This window comes from Chiloscyllium plagiosum, chromosome 28 (genome assembly GCF_004010195.1).
Source record: "Chiloscyllium plagiosum isolate BGI_BamShark_2017 chromosome 28, ASM401019v2, whole genome shotgun sequence".
Classification (NCBI taxonomy): Eukaryota; Metazoa; Chordata; class Chondrichthyes; order Orectolobiformes; family Hemiscylliidae; genus Chiloscyllium; species Chiloscyllium plagiosum.
In genome coordinates, this window is record NC_057737.1 from 14937251 (window position 1) to 14958946 (window position 21696).

The window sequence follows — 21696 nt, forward strand, 5'->3', positions numbered from 1 at the left end:
CTTGGATAGAGGTGAGGGAGGAGGTGTGGGTGCAGGTTTTACAGTTCCTGCGGTGGCGGAGGAAAGTGCCAGGATGGGAGGGTGGGTTGTAGGGGAGCGTGGACCTGACCAGGTAGTCACGGAGGAACGGTCTTTGCGGAAGGCGGAAAGGGGTGGGGAGGGAAATATATCCTTGGTGGTGGGGTCTTTTTGGAGGTGGCGGAAATGTCAGTGGCTGATTTGAAGGTGCTAGCTATGAAGAGAGGCTCAGGCTTGGAGGGCCGAAGGGCCTGTTCTTGGATTGTAAATTTTATTTGTTCTTCTTTCACACAGAGTGTGGTTGGAGCCTGAATGCATTGGTGGAAGCAGGCACATTGGCAACATTTAAGAAGCATCTGGATGATTACATGACTAGGGAGAGAACAGAGAGATATAGACTGAATAATGGCAGCAGGTTTTTTTTAAAAGTCTATTTAGGACATGATGATCAGCACAGGCTTGGAGGATCAACGGGCCTGTTCCTGTGCTGTACTTCTCCCTTGTTCTTAAAGGGGGCTACAGTAAGAATAAAATGATTCAACTGAAACAAACTTCTTAGAAACCTTGACAGAGTGGATAGTAATGTTTATTTCCCTGGTTCAAGAACTGGAGAATGAAAACATATCATCAAGTTCATGGGTTGTCGACTTAGGACTGAGGTGAGGAAAAATTTATTCACTAATGGAGTTGTGAATCTTGAAGTGTTCTACACCAGAAATCTGTGGATGCTTCTCAAACTGAGATTGATAAATTATTGAATACTGAAGAAACCGACAAGATAGGGTGGGAAGGTGTAGTTGATGTAATAGTTCACCCATGATGAACTGAATGCTGCAGCAAGTTCAAGGGTCACTGCTGTGTTTAACTGTTGCATTATAATTAACAGTATATGACCACAAATTCTGGCTGCAGATGATCACACTTAAATGTAGCTTTTATCTTTCTGTGACCAGTTTTCTTACTATGTACTTTATTAGCCTTGCAATATTAATCTATGACTAAAATAGGAATAGTCAATTCTCCCTGTCTGTGTCACTATAGCCAAGCACTAGAAAATACAGAAGAATCACTCATGCTGTATTGCCTTACTGTGAAAGGACCATTAACCACTGTTTGATACAGCTTTGAAATTTCTTTTTGTGGTCAGTTCAGCATGCAAATAAAGAAAGGGGTTACAAAAAACTCCCATACATGAGCTAAATTTTAATATACTATGACATTATGATACATTGCAACTATGCCACCCTGAAAAGAATAAAACTTAAAATAAACCACATCCTTTGCTTTGTTGTGACCACTCCAGATTTGAAAACATTCACACAATCCCAGAAATATGTTTACTTATAGTTTTAAACTGACATGAAAGATAAAGCTAAAATATAAAATTGTGCTGCTTCATTGGAAATGCATTTAAAAAAGAATGCAAATGAGTAAACTTTCTTGGTTGTAGCCACATTTGTTACTCATACTTAAGTTGCCTTGAGAAGGCAGTTGTGTGACTTCTCCTTGAACTACTGCAGCTCTTGAAATGATTATGCTTCCACAATGGTGTTAGTTTGGGAAATTTCAAACAACTGATCTTTGACAATGAAGATTTAATGGATTTGTCTAAGTCAGAATGATGTCTGATTTGTAAAGGGAAACACGGAATTAATGTTACTCTGACAATGTTCCACTTTGTTTTTCTTGGTGGTGGATGGCATGGAAGGGCTTTCTATGATGTTAATATCATGAGTCCACTTTAACTTGGGGTCAGTTAGATATTTTCAGGATGATGGGTGACTTGGCATTGGTGTTATCATTATAGGTCAAAAGGAGATGTATGAGCTTTCACGTGTTCAAGATAGGATTAACTTATGTATTATGTCACTAAACACTTGCCAGTCTGTCCATGCTTCACATGAAAGGAGCTGAACACTGAATTGTTAATGAGCAGCTACACACCTGAACCAGTGATCATCCAGCTGAAGATGACTGGGTTGAGGCTGCTTCCCACAAGATAAATTGTTCATGCTTTAGGTAATACCCAATTTTGATCAAAATAATTCGAAGTACAAAAGCTCACCTAGAGGTTTGTAACTTTAGATGAGAATTTGGTGACATCAGTACTTCTTTTGCTGGCAAAGAGAGAGGCAAAAGTTGCAATATTCCAAACACCTTTAGTGAATAAAATAAGTAGTATTACTGTAAAATACCTTCATTAATCCAAACATGCACCGCTGTTGCAAAAAGAAATCACAATTCAGAGTTTAATGTAGTGAGTTTTGAACAAAAAAAGGCAATTTTTTTTAGGTATTGTAAGAATCCTTTCTAATGAAGTATTAAGTAACATTAGATAACTAGCTGGAAATACTGAAACTAGGGTTTCATTATTAGCATTATTTCATAATTAGCAAATTTATTTTGTCTTTACATTTAGCATTTACTGAAGAAAATACATACAATGTATGGAACTGGATTATCTAGAAGTGTTCAGTGTTATGAGTGCAGGGAAGATACATTAAATAGATAACAATCCCTATCTTTTACATTAAAAGCTTATTTTTATCTGAATATACTTAAAAGTAGTGTTGATGAATTGACCTTTTAAAAAAAAGAACAAAGAAAATTTACAGCCCAGGAACAAGCCCTTTGGCCCTCCAAGTCTGAGCCAATCCAAATCCACTGTCTAAACCTGTCACCCAATTCCTAAGCATCTGTATCCCTCTGCTTCTCACCTACTCATCTATCTGTCCAGATGCATCTTAAATGAATCTACCGTGCCTGTCTCTACTACCTCTGCTGGCAATGCGTTCCAGGCACCTACCACTCTCTATGTAAAGTACTTGCCGTGTGTATCCCCCTTAAACTTTTCACCTCTCACCTTGAAAGCGTGACCTCTCGTTATTGAATCCTTTACCCTGGGAAAAAGCTTATCTCTATCTACCCTGTCTGTACCCTTCATGATTTAGTAGACCTCAATCAGGTCTTCCTCAATCTCCTTTTTTCTAATGAAAACAAACTTAACTGTCTCAATCTCTCTTCATAGTTAGCACCTTCCATATACCAGGCAACATCCGTGTAAACCTTCTCTGCACCCTCTGTGGCGACCAGAATTGTACACAGTATTCTAAACGTGGCTGAACCAATGTAGTGTACAATTTTAACATGACCTGCCAGCTCTTATATTCAATACCCCGTCCGATGAATGCAAGCATACCATATGCGTTCTTGACCACTCTATCCACCTGTGCAGCAACCTTCAGGGTACAATGGACCTGCACTCCTAGATCTCTCTGTTCATATACTTTTCCCAAGGCTCTTCCGTTTACTGTATAATTCACTCTGCAATTAGACTTGCCAAAATGCATCACCTCACATTTGCCTGGATTGAACTCCATCTGCCACTTCTCCACCCAACTCTTCAGTCTATATTCTCCTATATTCTTTGACAGTCCCCTATGTTTTCTGCTACACGACCAATCTTCGTGTCATCTGCAAACTTGCTGATCATACTAACAGTGCCCTCTTCCAGATCATTTATGTATATCACAAACAACAGCGGCCCCAGCACTGAGCATTGATCCCTGTGAACTGTTTTGGATAATAGTTGTATGAAATAAATATATTAAACATAACACAGTATACAAAATAAAAATCATGTTCCTAGGACATCATTAGCAATGTGGAATTGCAATTGTACAAAAGCAGCTGAGTTGATGTGCTTTCTATTTTTTCCTTTCTGCAATTCTAATCATCAACTCAACATCCTAAACTGAACTGCAAGTATAACTACATTTAAAGTCTCTTGCAGTTCAACATGCAAAATTAATATATGTCACTACTTGAGAGTTGATCCTAAGTGGAGTACAAATATTATTAAACTAAATTACAGGACAAGATTACCATAATTTGAATCTCATCAGAAAATCTGTCAAAGTTTCCTTCAAACTGAGCAGCAGATGGATTCTGTGTGGTTACTGTGACTTTTAAACCAGTTTTCCCTTCTGCTTTGCTATACAGTAGCATAGCAAAATTATGTTCTGCAGAAAGCTGTAAAGAAATCTATAAAACAATCACAAGTATTACAAAAGGTGCTGTGCAGCTAACAAAATGCTTAAGAACTGTAGTTTCTTTTGCAATACAAAGAAAATATTTAGGACAATATTTTAACATTTTTCATCTCTGCTGGTAGTTAAGAAATGTATGTCCCATCAAGGCAACAACAGTTGAAGAGAATTTTAATTTTGCCTATAAGGAGAACTAAACTTATTATCTCAATTTATTATGTTTAATACTGAGAAGTTTAGGTTTAAGAAGTCAAAGAAAAATACTTGAGAGTGTAGAGTGATATTCAACCTTAATGATCCATTGCACGAATCATTATTTCAAATTTCTATATCACCCACGTTTTCAACCAAATTACGTTAAAGGGAGTTTAGGTTTAAGAAGTCAAAGAAAAATACTTGAGAGTGTAGAGTGTAGACATATTTTATATGCTCAATCCACCAACAAACTTAATTTTATAATAAAATTGGTCATAAATTTTAAAATTTAAAGGATTAGTACATCTTATTACAAGACTTGATTCAACCTTAATGATCCATTGCACGAATCATTATTTCAAATTTCTATATCACCCACGTTTTCAACCAAATTACGTTAAAGGGCATGGATTTCCTCTGCAGAAAGAAGCTTTATAGGAAGAATCAACCAGGCTGCTCTTTTGCATGGCTGGGTATCCAGATCAATAATGAAAGGTCTTCATGTAGGTCATTAGTTTCCACAGACTAACAAATAGAGCTATGGCCTATTAAAGGTTGGAATGGTAGGAAATTACATATATTTATAAATGTGGAAAAGTTAAGGAATATTACAGTTACCAGGGAGAGAAAGTAAAGCTACCTGACCTAGATGCCCACTTCTGCTATGACTGAACAAAACAAATGTTTTATTTTTTTTCCCTAAATCTGCTGGTTTCCATACTAAGGGTAGTTAAATATGGGTATTTTATGTCAGTAAAAACAAATTGATACAAATAAAGACAACCTCGAAATATTTCAAAAAGAAATGTATGAGTATCTGAGTTGTGACATCATGTTGTGGCTATACAGGAGATTGGTGAGGCCACTTTTAGAAAATTGCGTTCAATTCTGATTGCCTTTTATAGAAAGGATGTTGTTAAACTTGAGAGGGTGCAGAAAAGATTTTCAAGGATGCTGCCAGGACGAGGGGGTTTCAGTTGCAGGGAGAGGCTGAATAGGCTAAGGCTTCTTCTCTTGGAGCTTCAGAGGCTGAGGGCTGACCTTACAGAGGTTTATAAAAACATTAAGGGCATGGAGAGGGTGAATAGCCAAGGTCCTTTTCCTAGGGTAGAAGAGTCCGAAACTAGAGGGCATAGGTTTAAGGTTAGAGAGGAAGGATTTATAAAGGACCTGAGGATAAACTTTTTCATGCAGAGGGCGGTGTGTGTATGGAACGAGCTTCCAAAAGTGTGGTGGCAGCAGGTACAATTACAATATTTAAAAAGGCATCTGGAAGGGTATATGAATAGCAAAGGTTTAGAGGGGGAAAAGGTCAAATGTTGGTAAATGGGATGTGGTCATATTGGGATGTCAGTTTAGCATGGATGAGTTGGATTGAAGGGTCTGTTTCCATGTAGTATGACTCTACGACTCTAAGTGCAGTTGTTACTTTAACACAAAAACATTTTATTCATTACCAACACTAAATAGTAATCTACACTTTTTATTTGAGCCATATTTTTTTTTTAAACAAATGAGAAACTAACAGCTACCTCTGAGTGTCTGCTGACAAGCTCAATCACCTCCCGCTTTGTTGTTGTCCAGTGAAACGTCAGTCCTGGTACCGCACTACCGAAGGTGAATGGAGTCTGGTAACTTGTGACTCCTACCACATATACAGGTAGCTAAAATATAGCACATTTGAAAATTTTTTTATGGTGATGCATTAAATAACAGACTAGACTAGATGTCATGGGAGAGTGGAAGGTTTGGATAGGCTGATCTTCAATGGATTGCTTTTAAAAATGCCTGACCCATAATAATTTAGCACACTAGAAACAGGCTAAACAGGCTGTGATCGAGTCAGTTAACAGGAACCACAACCCTCGAGAGCTGCTGGCCAACATAATTTAACCACTACAACTAAGCAGCATCGGAACTCAATGGTGGACACCACAGAGGTTATAAAGAGGTCCTAAGAGGACGATCATTGTGACCAAAGACAAGCAAGTCCTAGGAATTTAGTGCAGGGAATAATTTGAGAGTCTAACTAGGAAGGGTGGGTGTAGCAGTCCAGTTTTGCAGAGCAAATAGAAACAAAAGGAGGTGAAATCTTGAGGGCTATGCCCTGGATGTGCACAGAGTGCTCCGAATTAATAAGTGATCTCCTTTTTCCTCCTTGACTCTTCAAAGGAGTTGTTTCCACAATGCTTTGCACTCAGGTTCATCTACCTCTGTCCACATAATGACAGTGGAGGTAGATTGAGGGCCTTATTGAAACTTGTTTGAGCAGTTATTGCCTCAACAGGCCTAGGGTGGGCAGGTTATTGGGTGCCTTACTGCTCTCTCGCAACCCCCATATTACAGGGAACAGGGCGGGTGCAAGGAATTGCGCTTGGAATCCGACATATTTTATATGCTCAATCCACCAACAAACTTAATTTTATAATAAAATTGGTCATAAATTTTAAAATTTAAAGGATTAGTACATCTTATTACAAGACTTGATTCAAAATGTAATTTGGAACTTAACATTTTTAAAAGATATTGTTGAGCAAAATATAGAAAAGTCTCATGCTTATCCAATGTGTTTCCTAAATTATGCTCTGTGGGATATTCTAGACATCTGGTTGATGAAAATTACAAATCGACAGTGAGCATTATAAACTTAAAGCAAAAGCAATCTGTTGAACAGCTTGCATAATCGGAGATAAAAGTTGGTTCACTTTACTATATGTCTTAGGTTACTGATTGATTTTAATGATTTCAAACCTAATAGTTGTGACATTAAAAAGGAACTTAACAACAAATTACAAAGAACAGTACACAGTCAAATGTAATTCATATATATTGGATCCAAATGTTTTTGTTATTTCTAGTGGAATTATATATATGCTGACAGGGAAATTTTCACAAGAGTAAACTGTGCAGACATGCTTCCATACAGTTTTAGTTATAACAAAATGTTCAGGGCAACATACATCTTTAAGTTTCTCAGTTGGTTAGGCTAATTACTAAAGAGATGTGACATGAAGGTTTTCCATTGCAGTCATCTTTCCAGAAAGAATAAGATCATGGAACTTTTTCAGCATTGGACCAAGTTTTCCCTCACTTCACCTGCTCATGTTTTCAGCCACCTCTAACTATGCCTAATTGGTGGGTATTCTACCTTCTGAAAAGAAGTCTTCTTTCTCACTGTCTCAGGTTTGCACTTCAGGTCCACAGCTGTAAAGAGCGAGTCAGCCCTACTGAAGAAGTCCTCAGCTTCTCCTGAAATCCATGATACTTATACTTCTGTTGTTACACGCCTGCTAATACAGTCTGTTTCAATGAACCTGCACCTCAGCAATGCAGCCACCATTTTCTAGTCCATTCCCAAGGCAATTAACAGATTGCCTCTATCAAATCAGAGATTATGAGTGTTTGCCCAATCCCCTTCCCCTGTTACGAGTGGGACCTGGAACCAGTCCCACCATCAGCCCAGAATAAAAAGTAGTCTGTTTTGATTTATGGAAGATTAGGAAGTTTGGGATTTCAGCAACACAAATCTTTAAAAGTGAGATGCCCAATTCGTAAGACTACAAATGCTTGTATGATTCTTATTTGGATAAATAAGAGTACAATATATAATCAGTGGCTAGGGCACACATGGAACATTACTTCATGTTTTGGGTACTTTATTTCAGGAAGAATATCAAAACTATTAAAGGGTGGTTGAAGAGATGTACAAAGAACTATAAGTTAAAGGTAATGACTGCAGTTTATTTCTGTAAGAACAAAGAGGTTCAAACATGTCAAAGGAGGTCAAGATGATGAAAAGTTTTGATAAATAGCTAGAATCTATTTTCACTGATTGGTGATTGGTACTGAAAAGATATAAATTAATTATCAAAAGAATAGGGAAGCGAGGACCTCATTTAAATGAAAATTGTTATTTGACCACAGAACATAAGATGGGGAATGCAATGAGGCCATTCGGCCCATTGAGTCTGCTCCGTCACACAACCATGGCTGATATGTTTCTCACCCCATTCTCCTGTGTTCTCTCCATAACCCTTGAACAGCTTACCAATCAAGAGCCTGTCTATCTCTGTCTTAAATACACTCAATAATTTGGCCTTAACACCCTTCTGCAGTAATAAGATCCACAGATTAACCACCCTGTGGCTGAAGAATTTCCATACGTTACTTCTAAAGGGTCATCTCTCCATTCTGAGGCTGAGGCCTTGGGTCCTAGCCTCTCCTATTAGTGGAAATATCTAATCCACATCCACTCTATCCAGGCCCCTCTGTATTCTTTAAGTTTCAATGAGATAACCTCCTCCTCACTCTTCTGATCAATTACAGACCCACAGTCCTCAACCACACCTCATATGACAAGCCTTTAATCCAGGGATTATTCTTGTAAACCTTTGTATTTTCTCCAACACTAGCACATCCTTCCTTAGATACAGGGTCCAAAACTGGCCACAACAATCCAAATGCAGACCAGAGCCTTACTCACCCTCAGCAATACATCTCTGAGCTTGTACTCTAGCTCTCTTGAAATTAATACTGACATTGCATTTGCCTTTCTAAATATCATGAACCTGCATGTTAACCTAAAGAGAAACCTGAACTAGGACTCCCAAGTCCCTTTTTGCTTGAGATTACTGAAACCTTTCCCCATTAAGAAAATAGTCTATGCCTCCACTCTTCTTGCCAAAGTGCATAACTTCATACTTTCCCACAATGTTTTCCATCGTCACTGCGCTGCCCACTTTTTTTAGCCTGTTCAAGTCCTTCTGCAGCCTCCCCACTTCCTTAACACTACCCATCCCTCCACCTGTCTTTGTGTTATCTGCTGTCATCAGGACATAGTAAATCTAACATAAAAGCAGAATTTATAATGAGTTTTTTTAAAAAAACAAATATCTGTAAAAGAAAAACTGTCAGGACTACACGTTGGGAATGAGCAAAAATGGGCCAAATTAGTGACAAGATTATTAAAGTAGAAAGACTTATGATTCAAATTACACATATAAAATGTCGCTTGGCTAACATTCCTGATTTAAGCCACTGTTATAAAACAGTATACTACATAAAATCTTTTTTAACAATATTAATATTAATTCACACAAACATGTAAATGATTACATATTGTACCTGAGTTCCAGTCCTCAATCTAGTTACTGGAGCATGAATTTTTATCCCTCTTAGTTGAATCACATTTACAGTCACTTCATCCTTTTGTGAAAATATAAAACTCCAGTTATTCTCAACAATGAATCTCAACTATGCAGTGCTTTGAAAAGTTATTTATTCAGCTTTATGGTTAAAAAAATCCTTTCTTAAAAAAAAACATATTTGCACAATTCATCAAACTGGCACAGAATGACCCCTCTTCATAGTTAGTCACCTTTACTGATATAATGTCAACCGAAATACCTGCAAAACTTTTAATGGGACCAGTTTCACTTGTCTGTAATTTACAGCAGGTGAGAAAACCCAAATGTGGTCTGTCTGTCTGTCCTTGCCCTAAATGAGGCCCTTATTTGATTAATTAATGATCACTTGCTATCCGGCCTCAATTTTATGGCTGGTGGGAGGTGATCAAGGACAGAAGGATAACAGGTGGGATAACCTCAACTTTGTCCAAGTCCCTGCCATGACATCTGTTCACCTGCATCCATCCCAACACTGAAAGTGACTTGTGGGGTTTCCTACAGTCCCAAAAGTGGCCAAGATTCCTAATGGCAATGATTGGATGACAGTTGTTGGTCATTTGGATTAGCTAACAAGTCTCTGAAATTGAACTTCTTCTGAAGAAATACTCAATATCTTGCCTCCAGATCAGAGTAGCTGACATTAGCTGGGAGTACTTTCTGCTGATTCTCTAGGCAACAGGATACAAAGTCACATCAATTCTTAAGTTTTGCCTGACAAATACAGGAAATGTAACCAGATCTTGACCCAAACAATAAAACCATATTGCTCTTATGCTGACAATTCTGACCTAGGCCTGCTGCAATATTCAACATAGGACAATGCAAGCTCAGGAACACCACCACTTAAGCAAATTACAGACTCTTGGACTCAATATTGAATTGCACAACATTACAGCCTGACCACATGATGTCCGTCCTCCATTTTTCTTACAGCTTTCACCTCCTCAAACTCCAGCGTTATGTTTACTTTGCCCTCAGCAAAGAGGACTCATTTTCTCTATCTCACATCTTAATTTTTACGCATTTTACATATTTATTTTTCTTTCACCATTTTTAGCAACTCTAATGTCTTTTGTACTGGACCGCTACACCATCTGTTGCTCTCGCTCCTCCTCTGCCTCTGTCAAATGTATAAAAAACATTTTACAAAATTTTTCAATTCTGAAGAAGCCATATCAGATTTGAAACATTAACAATGTTTCTTTCTGCACAGATGCTGCTAGGCCTGTTGAGTTTCTCCACACTTTCTGTATTTGTTTAAGGTGATCTATCTGCTGGGTCTGGGGAAGCCACTCTAGTTGCTTCAATCTGGAGTCACTGAACCATACCCCTGTACTTGCCTGCAACATGCCTCTCTCCGTGGGACCCAAAATAAATAGATAAACCTCTTGACTGTTGGATTCTCAGAAGCTGGAGTCTCTAGCAGTGATTTCTAGGAGCCAGAAGCTACTGACATAAAGATTGGATGGCAATTTCTGGTGGGACAGGACTTCACTGTTGAGGAGATGAGTCGCTGACCAACTCTGAAGTGGCTAATTGGAGCTTGATTTGGGCAAGTTTTCCCATTAGTGTGAGCAGGAGGCACCCCTCAAGGCATCTGCACTCTCCTCCACACTGAATGCATAGAATCCTAACATGCAGCCACAGAGATGGTTGCGATGGTTCCGTATGTCCCTAATTCTGAGTTAGACAATCTGTCTCTACTAGATTTCTCAAAAAGACTGTTCCACACAGACTCTTTTTTCCACTTCACGTATTTTTGAAAATTACCAGTGACATTCTCACTACTAACTGAGGGAAGAATAAAACATCTTTCTATGATTTTAGCAAGTAGATTAAATAGTAACATGGATAGCTTTTACAGAATAAATAATAAAAAATAATCTTTTAACACACTGGTTATGAAATATGTACATTGTGTTTGATGTAAACTGAAAGACATGTACACTGGAACACTGAACAATGTTTCAAGAATCACTAGTTTCTCCAGTTATCAACTCCTATTTTGGTAGGGGTGTACAAAATCACTATCGACTTTCCAATTACTGATGATGCTAAAATTAATCATATCTCAGTTGTTTTGGATTGGGAAGAATTACAAGAAGGTTCTAATAAATAAACTGCTAATCTTCAACATCCATTTATGAGCCAGATTGACAGCTGAGTCTTTAGGTGGAAATGCAAACTCATAGTCAAACCTTGCATTACCTTGGAGAAAACAACCACTTTTCCTGTATCATCGTCGACAGCTTGAATAATACCAGTCACTTTTGCTGTTCCCACCATTAGGGCAGTCAGCTGCCCTAATTCATTTACTTTAGCAATGGTACCATTATTAATAGAGAAATGAATATTTGTCTGTGGTTGTGGACCACCTTCAGACATCACCTGCAATCAATTACATTATAAAGATCAGAAAATAATAGTTTGACTCTAGGACAAGCTTTTAATCAACACTCATATTAAAATATAGCACAGTTTTAGTACTTTTTCCAGGTGTTTTCTCAATAATTTTGGCCTGTTCTCCCCACACATTTAAAAAAAAATGTATTTCTGGGATGTGGCATCACTGTCAGAGCCAATATTTATTGCCCATTCCTAGCTGTCTTAATAATGATGATCTGCTTGCTCAAAGATCTACTGTCCATTTGGTGTAGGTAGATTCACAATGCAGGAGGGAGTTCCGGGATATTGACCCAGTGACACTGAAAAGAACAGCAATATATTTCCAAGTCAGATTGGTGAATGCTTTGGAAGGGAATCTGCTGTTGGTGTCCACATGTAGTTGGTGCCCTCTAGATGGTAGTAGTCATAGGTTTGGAAGGTGCTAAGAAACATTAGTTAATGCTGCAGTGCATCTTGTAGATGATGATAATTGTTACTAATGAATATTGGTGATGGAGGGATTGAATATTTGTGGCTGTAATACTGATCAAGCACACTGCTTTGTCCTGAATGATGATAGCTTCATGCATGTTGTTGCAGTTGCATTCATCCAGCCAAGTGAGAAGTATTCCACTGCATTCTTGACTTGCAGATAGTTGACAGGTTTTAGGGAGTCAGAATGCGAGTTACTCACTACAGGGCTCCTAGCCAATGATCTGGTCATGTAGCCACAGTATTTACTGCTCCAGTTCAGTTTCTGGTCAATTGGATGCCCCAGGATAATAATTGTAGGGGATGTAGCATAGTAATCCATTCAATGTTAAGGGATGATGGTTAAATTCACTCTTATTGGTGATGGTCATTGCCTGGAAATTATATGGTGCAAATGTTACTTGCTATTTGTTATCCCAAACCGGATACTGACCAATTCCTGCTGCATGTGGAAATGATCTCCCTCAGTATCGGCGGAGTCAGGAACGGTACTGAATATTGTGCCATCATCAGCAAACTTCTACGTTTTTGACTTTATGATGCAGGGAAGTTCATTGATAAAGCAGCTGAAGATGACTGGGCCTAGGACATAACCCTGAGGAATTCCTGCAGAGATGTGTAATCAGGTGTTAGTTCATAACACTGTTTATAATACCTTCCATCAATTTGCTGATGATTGAGAGTAGACTGATGGAGTGGTAATTGGCCACGTTGGACTGGGTCAGCTTGGCTAGGGGCATGGCAGGTTCTGGAGCAGACATCTGGAGTAGTAATGCGAGAATATTATCAGGGTCCATAGCCTTTGCAAGTATTCAGTGTCTCCAGCCATTCTTTGATATAACACAGAGTGGAATGAATTGGCTTAAGACTTGCATCTGTGATGCTGGGAAAGTCTAGAGGTGCCCGATGGATCATACACTCAACACTTTGGGCTAAAGATTGTTGCGAATGGGTCTCATGTTTGTAATGAACTGTGGATGTGCATGAGTGAACAACATTACAATTTAAGCCAAACCTTGAGAAGTTCCCTTTGGGAGTTTATGAAGTCCATGAAGTTTTCTTTTTACCTTTCATTTATGTGTACTTAACAAATCTCTCCTCACCTTTTATGTTCTGCACTTATCAAGGATTCATTCAATGACCAAATAGAGATCAGCAAAAACTACGCTTCCAGTTGCTCCAAGCAGATATAAAGCATGATTATAAACCTGGCAGCATCAGTTTTCTCATTTAAGACAACCACAAAAAAAGTCACAATCGTGGAAAATCATCAGTTTTTCCTTCCCAGAGCATGTTATTAACCTTTTATATAATTTACAAAGTATATTCTATGTTCACTGCAAAATCCTCAATTACAACATGACATCCATTACAATCATTTACAGAATCATAGAATCTCCACAGTTTGGAAAGAGGCCATTCGACCCATCGTGTCTGTACTAACCCTCCAAAGATAATCCCACCTACATCTAGGCCCTCACCCTAGCCCCAGAACCCCATATTTACCATGGTTAACCCAATTAGCCTGCACATCCCTGGACACTACAGGGAAATTTAGCCTGACTAATCCACCTAACCTGCACACCTTTGCATTGTGGGAGGAAAACAGAGCACGTAGAGGAAACTCCTGCGGACATGGGGAGAACATGCAAACTCCACATAGACAGTCACCAGAGGCTGGAATTAAACCCGATCCCTGCCACTGAGAGGCAGCAGTGCTAACCACTGAGCCACTGTGCTTTCCATTCTTGGTCCTTTACTCCTGATCCTTTTTATGTCAATCTTATGCTAACATCCTGAAAATGTTTGGCTCCAATATCACAACAGGATGTTCATAAATCCTATATTCATGCAATAAAGTTAGTTTGTGTTTACTAACCTGCATCATACCACCAATGATCAAGGTCACTTTCTGTGGGATTAATCTAAAAGGGGGGAATACCTGAAACCAATGCAAATTGTGGGTTAGGATCACGTGAGCAATCTATTCCTCATCTAAATATTGAATACACAATTTTTATGTCTATCATGTGCATGTCTATCAACTGCTAATACCGATTTAGAAAGCAACGTGCCTCCCTAGTTCTAAGAACAAATGGTCAATTGTCAAAACATTTATACAAAAGAAAAATATTGCAAGTTTTCAAGCTTAAAAAGGAATAACAATGTTAAAAATATTCAGCTGCTTGGACAACATTGATGGTTAGAAACAGAGTTAATGTTTCAGGTTGTCTCTCATCTGAAAGATCACATGCGAGAAACGGGTTTTGAATTCATAGATATGGGGAAAATCTACAGCATTCTGGACTCAATATTGAATTCAACAACTCTCGGGCTTGAATTCAACAACACTCCACCTGACGAAGGAGCGTCGCTCCGAAAGCTAGTGTGCCTCCAATTAAACCTGTTGGACTATAACCTGGTGTTGTGTGACTTTTAACTTTGTACAAAGACATGAAGGAGGAGCTGGCGGTTGATTGGAAGGAAGAGCCCAGCAAGGAAAATGGTGGGGCAGCAAAGGCAATGGGAATTCAGGAGGCACAGCAGAAATTCATCCCAAGGAAGAAGAAACATACTAAGGGGAAGATAAAGCAATCATGGCTGACCAGGGAAGTCAGGAACAGCATAAAAGTGCATAAGAAAGCATATAGTAAAGATTAATGGGAAGCCATGAGGACTGGGATGCCTTTATAAAGCAGCATAGGATAACTGAAAAACCAATAAGGGGAGAGAAGATGAAATGGGAGAGTAAGCCAACTAATAATATAACAGAAAGTTGCAAGAGATCTTTTTAGATATCTAAAAGTTAAGAGACAAGAGTGGACATTGGACTGCTGGAAAATAAGGCTGGAGATATAGTAATGGGATATGAAGAAATTGTGGAGGATCTGAATACTTAGACAAAACATTTTAGTTTTCCAATAGTAGAGTAATGCTAAGTGACAAATTCAATTTTCTGCAGGTAATCCAAAAACTACTCAATAGAACAAAACTAGTTCATGCAGGGTTGCGGGTTAAGACTTCTGTCCCAGTTTCCTCTCTGGAACATCTTTAATAAAGCAAGACAGAAAAACTTTTACCAAGAGGAAACTCACAGCTGCAAGAGGTCAAACATGATCAGTATTATAATCAATCACATCTTGCAGCAACAGAGCAGGCAAGGCGTGGTATTAGTGGACCAGCAAGTCCCACAGATTTATTTTTCCTTTGGGTAATTGCTGTCTAATAAATACTGGATCTCTAAAGAGGAAGAGGCCTGCGTGAGAGAGGGGTCTTCCACTAAAGCTCCATTCCTTCAATATGTTGCTCAGCATGATTGCCACACAGGCCCCATGGCTTAATGCTAATACCCTTTTTAGTAGAACAAGGCAAAGAAATTGTACTCAGCACCAGGCCCTCATTCCCATGACATTGGAGGAGCAGTGTCTAAGGCGCAGGATTGTATCAGAAAGAAAATTTAAATGGGTTTCAGGCCCCTAGTTCTATTTCCATGACCTCTACTCCCATTTCACGAACATGTCTAATGCAGTAAAATCCACACTTCCTTCTTCAGAGGTAATAACAAATATAATCTTAAACATAAATGCTACTACTTAACTGCTTGAAATTGTACAAAACATTCTCAGGGTGTTGAAATCTATTACTGTTTGCGTTGTGGTTAAATTAAATAATATGGTGATAGAAATGCTGACTAACTCTTAGTCAATACAATAAAAGGAACATACTCACTTCAATCTGACGTGGGGAAGAGCTCAACTTTCGACCAAACTTGTCTCTGGCCATTGCTATAAGAGTGGTTTGACCCAAAGCCACAGCTCTCAGTAAGTAACTTGCAGCATATTTATCCAAGTCAGTAATTGGACTGAAAATTAAAATGTTTATAGAAGTACTGTGTTTTAAAATATTTAACCACCTCCCCATAAATTGTCACAAGTTGTTGAACACCAAATATTGTTCTTCAACTTGACATTTTAAGCGTTTGGTTCGCTCTATAGCTACTGTCGGCATGATTTTCACAATAAGTAGCAATGTGCACAAAATATCCAAAGACAGTCAGTTACTTTGCTTGTTCTACAGAAAATCATATTTATCCTTTCCCATAACAATATGAATTCCACTTTTAAATCTATTGCAATTTGAGAGAAACGCACAATTACTGAGCTTCATAAAATTCAAAACAAATTTTCAACATTTATAAAGTGTACAAACTCGCATGTTCAATCACACATACTGGAACTAACAGCAGGGTTCCCATAATCTTAAAATACACAAATGAGGGTAAAGTCTCCCACTGACTTGATGAATTCAGAAAATTACCTCAATATTGTCATCATTCTTACCAGTTAACCAGATTTCTTTTCTTCATTTTTTACTTCTGTTTCTCTTCTCCCAGTTCCATTTCTCAACCTCACCCTTATCACTTGCTTTCCTGGTTATTTCTCCTATCTTCCACTTATGTTCCTGCTGCTTTTCCCCTCCTGAAAATTCCTTTATTTCTTTCTATATTTACAAATTACTTCCATACCTTCACTTTCATACCTAAAATGAGGTAGACCTGGTACCAATCCAATGAGAAATTGAATAGGGTGAGAAGTAATATATGGGAAAAGTCAAGTTTGAGGTAGCAGATCAGGAGTCAGATATCAGGCAATCCAGGATGAGAGGTACTGAAACAGGATAGGTTGCATACACTCAACTTTGAGATCCACAGCCATAGTAAGCAGTGAAAACCTATGTCAAACCATACATCTATTTGTGCTGTAAATGAGTGTTTCCATGCAAACATAAAAGAAAGATCAATATACTCTTTGAAAATACATGAATTTTACTTCTAATATTTTGAGTTGGTCTTTCTAAAATGTCTTTCTCAAACAATTAGACCTTTCGACTTGTGTTCAATACTTACTCTAAGGTGACAATTGGGGAAGCTGCCTGTAAGCTTATATTCATGTAACGAAAGTATCTGTTCAAAAAGGGTTTCTTGAAGAAATCCAACACCCTGACGTTAACTGGAACAGACTTTCCAATTTCAATCTGTAGGTTCAGATAATGAAATAACTATTTTAGTTGCAACCACTGCCTCATTTTCTAACCATTGTCCTATTAAGATCCTTTGCACCATGCATCGCTGTGATTTTTTTTAACTCTTTTTATCCCACCCAAGTACTATTGTTCTAAATACAGACACCAGAAGTACTAGATTAGTCTTATATCACCAAAATTTGATCTCAAGGAAGCTTACCAAGCTAAATATTATATAAATTTAATTTTTCTCATCTTACAAAAATAGCAATTTAACTTGTATTTGATCAGCAATTAAACTGCTCTGAAGTAACCGCTTAGTAATAGATTTGCATATTTACAATGTACTTACCTTGTGAATAAAATTTAGTTCAAAGTCTAATATATCTGATACACAGATTTCTGCTCTGGCTGGACCTTTGCATGTCAGGCAGAGGTCATATGCTTTCATTGTCACAAAGCCTGTTTGTAGTGGCCTTATCTGCAGCAAAAAGTTTAAAAGTATCAATGCAAGCCAAAAAAAATGTTGCTATAATTTTTGAAAATTGATACTGACTTGTACATAGTTTTTGGTCTCCAGATATGTGCTAGTCAGAATCTCAGTATCAGTAGTATTAACGAAAAAGTATCCAGAGCCCTCAGTTAAATAAACTATTTCCTAAAGAAAAATAAAACAAAAGTTACCAACATTACTTCGCTTACAAATACACAAATATAGTCCATAACTCTTTTAAAAGATGCAAGCTTACTTTACATTGTGCTTTATCATGGACTCAGGATATCCCAAAATGCTTCTTTCAAGCACAGTCACAGTCATTATGCAAGATTATGCCAGAACTAGAGGGCATAGGTTTAGGTGAGAGGGGAAAGATATAATAGAGACCTAAAGGGCAACTTTTTCACACAGAGGGTGGTATGTGTATGGAATGAGCTACCAGAGGATGTGGTGGAGGCTGGTACAATTGCAACATTTAAGAGGCATTTAGATGGGTATATGAATAGGAAGGGTTTGGAGGGTGCTGGCAGGTTGGACTAGATTGGGTTGGGATATCGGCATGGACGGGTTGGACTGAAGGGTCTGTTTCCATTCTATACATCTCTATGACTCTAATATGCAGGTTGCCCAATAGGCACAGAGTGAGGACATGTATTTAACAAATAAACCAGTTAATTTATTTGTAGTGGTTCAGTGGAGAGTAAAATGCTATACAAGCTCTTTCACAACCACCTGAGATTTGTTCTTAAGTTAATACCTCATCTGAAAAACTGAAGTAGGTCTTTCTGTGCCTTGAGCTCTTTTCTTTGGCTTCATTTTAAAACTTTTTTCAACTGATATGGGTATTGCTAGCAAGGTCAACTCTCTATTCCTAATTCCCATGACCAAGTGGCAGTGAATCATCTCTTTGGATATGGTTCAATTACAAAATCTTTTAAGAGATAACTTAAGAGACTACATAGAGTCACAGAGACGTACAGCACAGAAACACACCCTTCAGTCCAACTCGTCCATGCTGACCAGATATCCTAAATTAATCCAATCCCATCTGCCAGCACTCAGCCCATATCCCTCTAAACTCTTCCTTTTCATATACCCATCCAGATGCCTTTTAAATGTTGTAATTGTACCAGCCTCCACCACTTCCTCTGGCAGGTCATTCCATGCATGAACCACCCTCTGCGTGAAAAAGTTGCCCCTTAGGTCTGCTGTGAGTTGAGAGTCACATTTTGGCCAAACTAGTTAACGATAACAAATTGCCATCTCTAAAGGACGTGACTAAACTAAATGGGAATTTACAACAATCCAGCGGCTGTGCGGTCACTATTATTAATGCTAGCCTTGTATTCCATATTTATTTAAGATTAATTTAAATTCTCCGACTGCCATTCATAGAATCCCTTCAGTGCAGCAAGAAGCCATTTGATCAATTGAGTCTGCACCGACACTCCAAAGAGCATCCCACCCAGACCCACCTCGTCCCCTTTCATGGGATTTTACATGGCTAACCCATGGGTTACTGGGCACTATGAAGCAATTCACCTAATCTTTGGACTGTGGGAGAAAACCGGAGCCGGTGGAAACCCATGCAGACACCAAAGACTGGAACTGAACCGGATCCCGGGGGTTGTGAGGCAGTAGTGCTAACCACTGAGCCACTATGCTGCTCCATTGTGGGATTTAAACTCATTTTGGGATAACTAGCTCAGGTTTCTGCATTACTAATTCAGTGACATAACCACTGATGTCAGCCTTAGATCACAGGAGGGTACAGAGAAGCTGGTCAGTGGCAATTGGAATTCAATCCCTATAAGTCTGAGGCGCACCCCACTTGGACAGGATAAACAAGGCAAGCGAATACATGATGAAAGGTAGATCTCTGGGAAGCACTGGGGTCAGAGGGACCTTTGGTGTGCATGTCCATCAGTCCCTTAAGGTAGCAGGATATAGTGGTTAAGAAGCCATATGGGATACTTACTTTTATTAGCCGAGGCATAGAGCTGAAGAGCAGGGAGACAATGCTGAAACCATTTAAAACATTAGTTAGGTCACAGCTAGACTACTGTGCCCAGTTCTAGTATCCATATCATAGGATGGATGATTACACTGGAGAGTGCAGAAGAGATTTGACAGGATGTTGCCCGAGCTAGAAATTTTAGTTATAAAGAGAGATAGAACAGACTGAGGTTGTTTTCCTTGAAGCAGAGAAGACCGAGGGGAACATAATATTAAATTATGCGTAACACAGACAGGGTAAACAGAAAGAAATGTTTCCCTTTAATGGATGGATCATTGAGCAGGGGGTTAGATTTAAGGTAAGGGGCATGTGTTTTAGAGGAGATGTGAAGAATTTTGTTTCATTCGGAGAGTGGTGGGAACCTGGGAATCATTGCCTGCAAGGATTGTAGAGACAGAAACCCTCATAACATTTCAGAAGAATTTAGAGTGCAATTGTGATGCCAAGGTTAAAACGCCACAGGAATCAGTTGGGATTAGAATAGTTAGGTGGTTGTTTTTAAAGCAGCACAAAATTGATGGGTCAAAGGGCTGTGCTGTAGACTGCTATGACCAGTACATTACCATAGATTTTTTATTATTAGTTTTCAAAAATATCTATTGATCTCAGTAAATATTACAATAGTAAACAAAAGAAACAGACTTTCATTTGTACAGTGTTCTACAGTCACTAGATGTCTCAAACATATTCAGAGAGCATTGGAAAATCTCAGTAGATCTGGAAGCATCAATGGAGAAACAGAGTTAATGTTTCAAAACCAATCCGACACCTTTTCAGATGATTCGATCCTGTTTCTTTCTCTAAAGATACTGTCGGACAGAGATTTGAGGTTCTCTTAGCTTGTGTGGATGAGAGCCAAGGCTGCGGAGTGGCTGAGCTAAATGACCAAGGCCCCATGGTGATAGGAAGCCATTCAAGTCAGGCAGTGAAACTGGATTAAAGTGGTAGTAGGGGACAGCATAGTCAATGGGACTGACATGGTTCTCCGCAGCAAAGAGTGATGAGATGAGACAGTTATGTGTCTGCCTGCTGACATGATTCAGGTCGTCTGGTGTGGAAGAAGACATTCTGGTTATTGGGGCACCAAAAACTGAAGAAAGGAGGATCTGTACTGTTGAGACAGCATATACCTGAAGTGTGCTACACCCAGTGTTCTTATGAACTATGTAACTAGGAAAGTACAGCTAATTTTAAACTAAATAGTAGAAGCAAGCGCTCAAATTTGCGAAGCTGCAGTGAACCAAAGAATGGGAAATGGACAAAGTAAGGAATTAATGCGGGAAATGGTAAACAGAAAATGACAGGAAGGAAAAGAGAACAAAAACCAAGGAGCAAATCAGCAATTAGAGGTTATAAAACTAAAGGCAATATATTTGAAAGCGCATAGTATTTGAAATGACAGATGAACTAATAGTATAAATTGAGATAAATAAATGCAATCTCATGGCCATTCACTGAGGTGTGACTGCAGGACGACCTAGGTTTGGGACTTAAGTATTGAAGGATAGGATGCTAGGAAACGGTGGAGGAGTGGCTCTTAATTAAAAATGATATTAACTTAATAAAGAGGGATGACCTAAATCCATGAAACCAAGATATTGATGCAGTTTCGGAATAATAAAAACAACTAGCCACCTGTGGGAGATATGTACAGGCTCCCTAACGGTAAATATGATGGGATATCTATCAAGGAAGAAATGTGGGAGCTTGTCAAACGGGTAGTGATTTTTATGGAGTTTTTTAACTTGTATATAGACTGGAAAAATCAGATGGTAAAACCTAATTTGGATGAGGAATTCATTCCATGGTTTTAGAACTTTTCAGACCAGCATGTAC

General features: G+C 38.6%; 1 protein-coding gene across 9 annotated transcripts in view; it reads right to left on the reverse strand.

Annotated features, from left to right (window-relative positions):
- The window catches only part of LOC122563983 (nuclear pore membrane glycoprotein 210-like), a 178660-nt gene that overhangs the window by 67340 nt on the left and 89624 nt on the right, over positions 1 to 21696 (reverse strand). For all 9 annotated transcript variants that reach the window (XM_043718385.1, XM_043718388.1, XM_043718384.1 and 6 more), the window contains 10 exons: positions 17904 to 18005; positions 17700 to 17828; positions 17232 to 17359; positions 16055 to 16187; positions 14205 to 14267; positions 11657 to 11836; positions 9387 to 9467; positions 5795 to 5926; positions 3904 to 4062; positions 2084 to 2175 (listed from right to left, as the gene is read on the reverse strand). In XM_043718385.1, the coding sequence (XP_043574320.1) occupies positions 2084 to 2175; positions 3904 to 4062; positions 5795 to 5926; positions 9387 to 9467; positions 11657 to 11836; positions 14205 to 14267; positions 16055 to 16187; positions 17232 to 17359; positions 17700 to 17828; positions 17904 to 18005 (1199 nt within the window). The remainder of the gene's footprint in view (positions 1 to 2083; positions 2176 to 3903; positions 4063 to 5794; positions 5927 to 9386; positions 9468 to 11656; positions 11837 to 14204; positions 14268 to 16054; positions 16188 to 17231; positions 17360 to 17699; positions 17829 to 17903; positions 18006 to 21696) is intronic.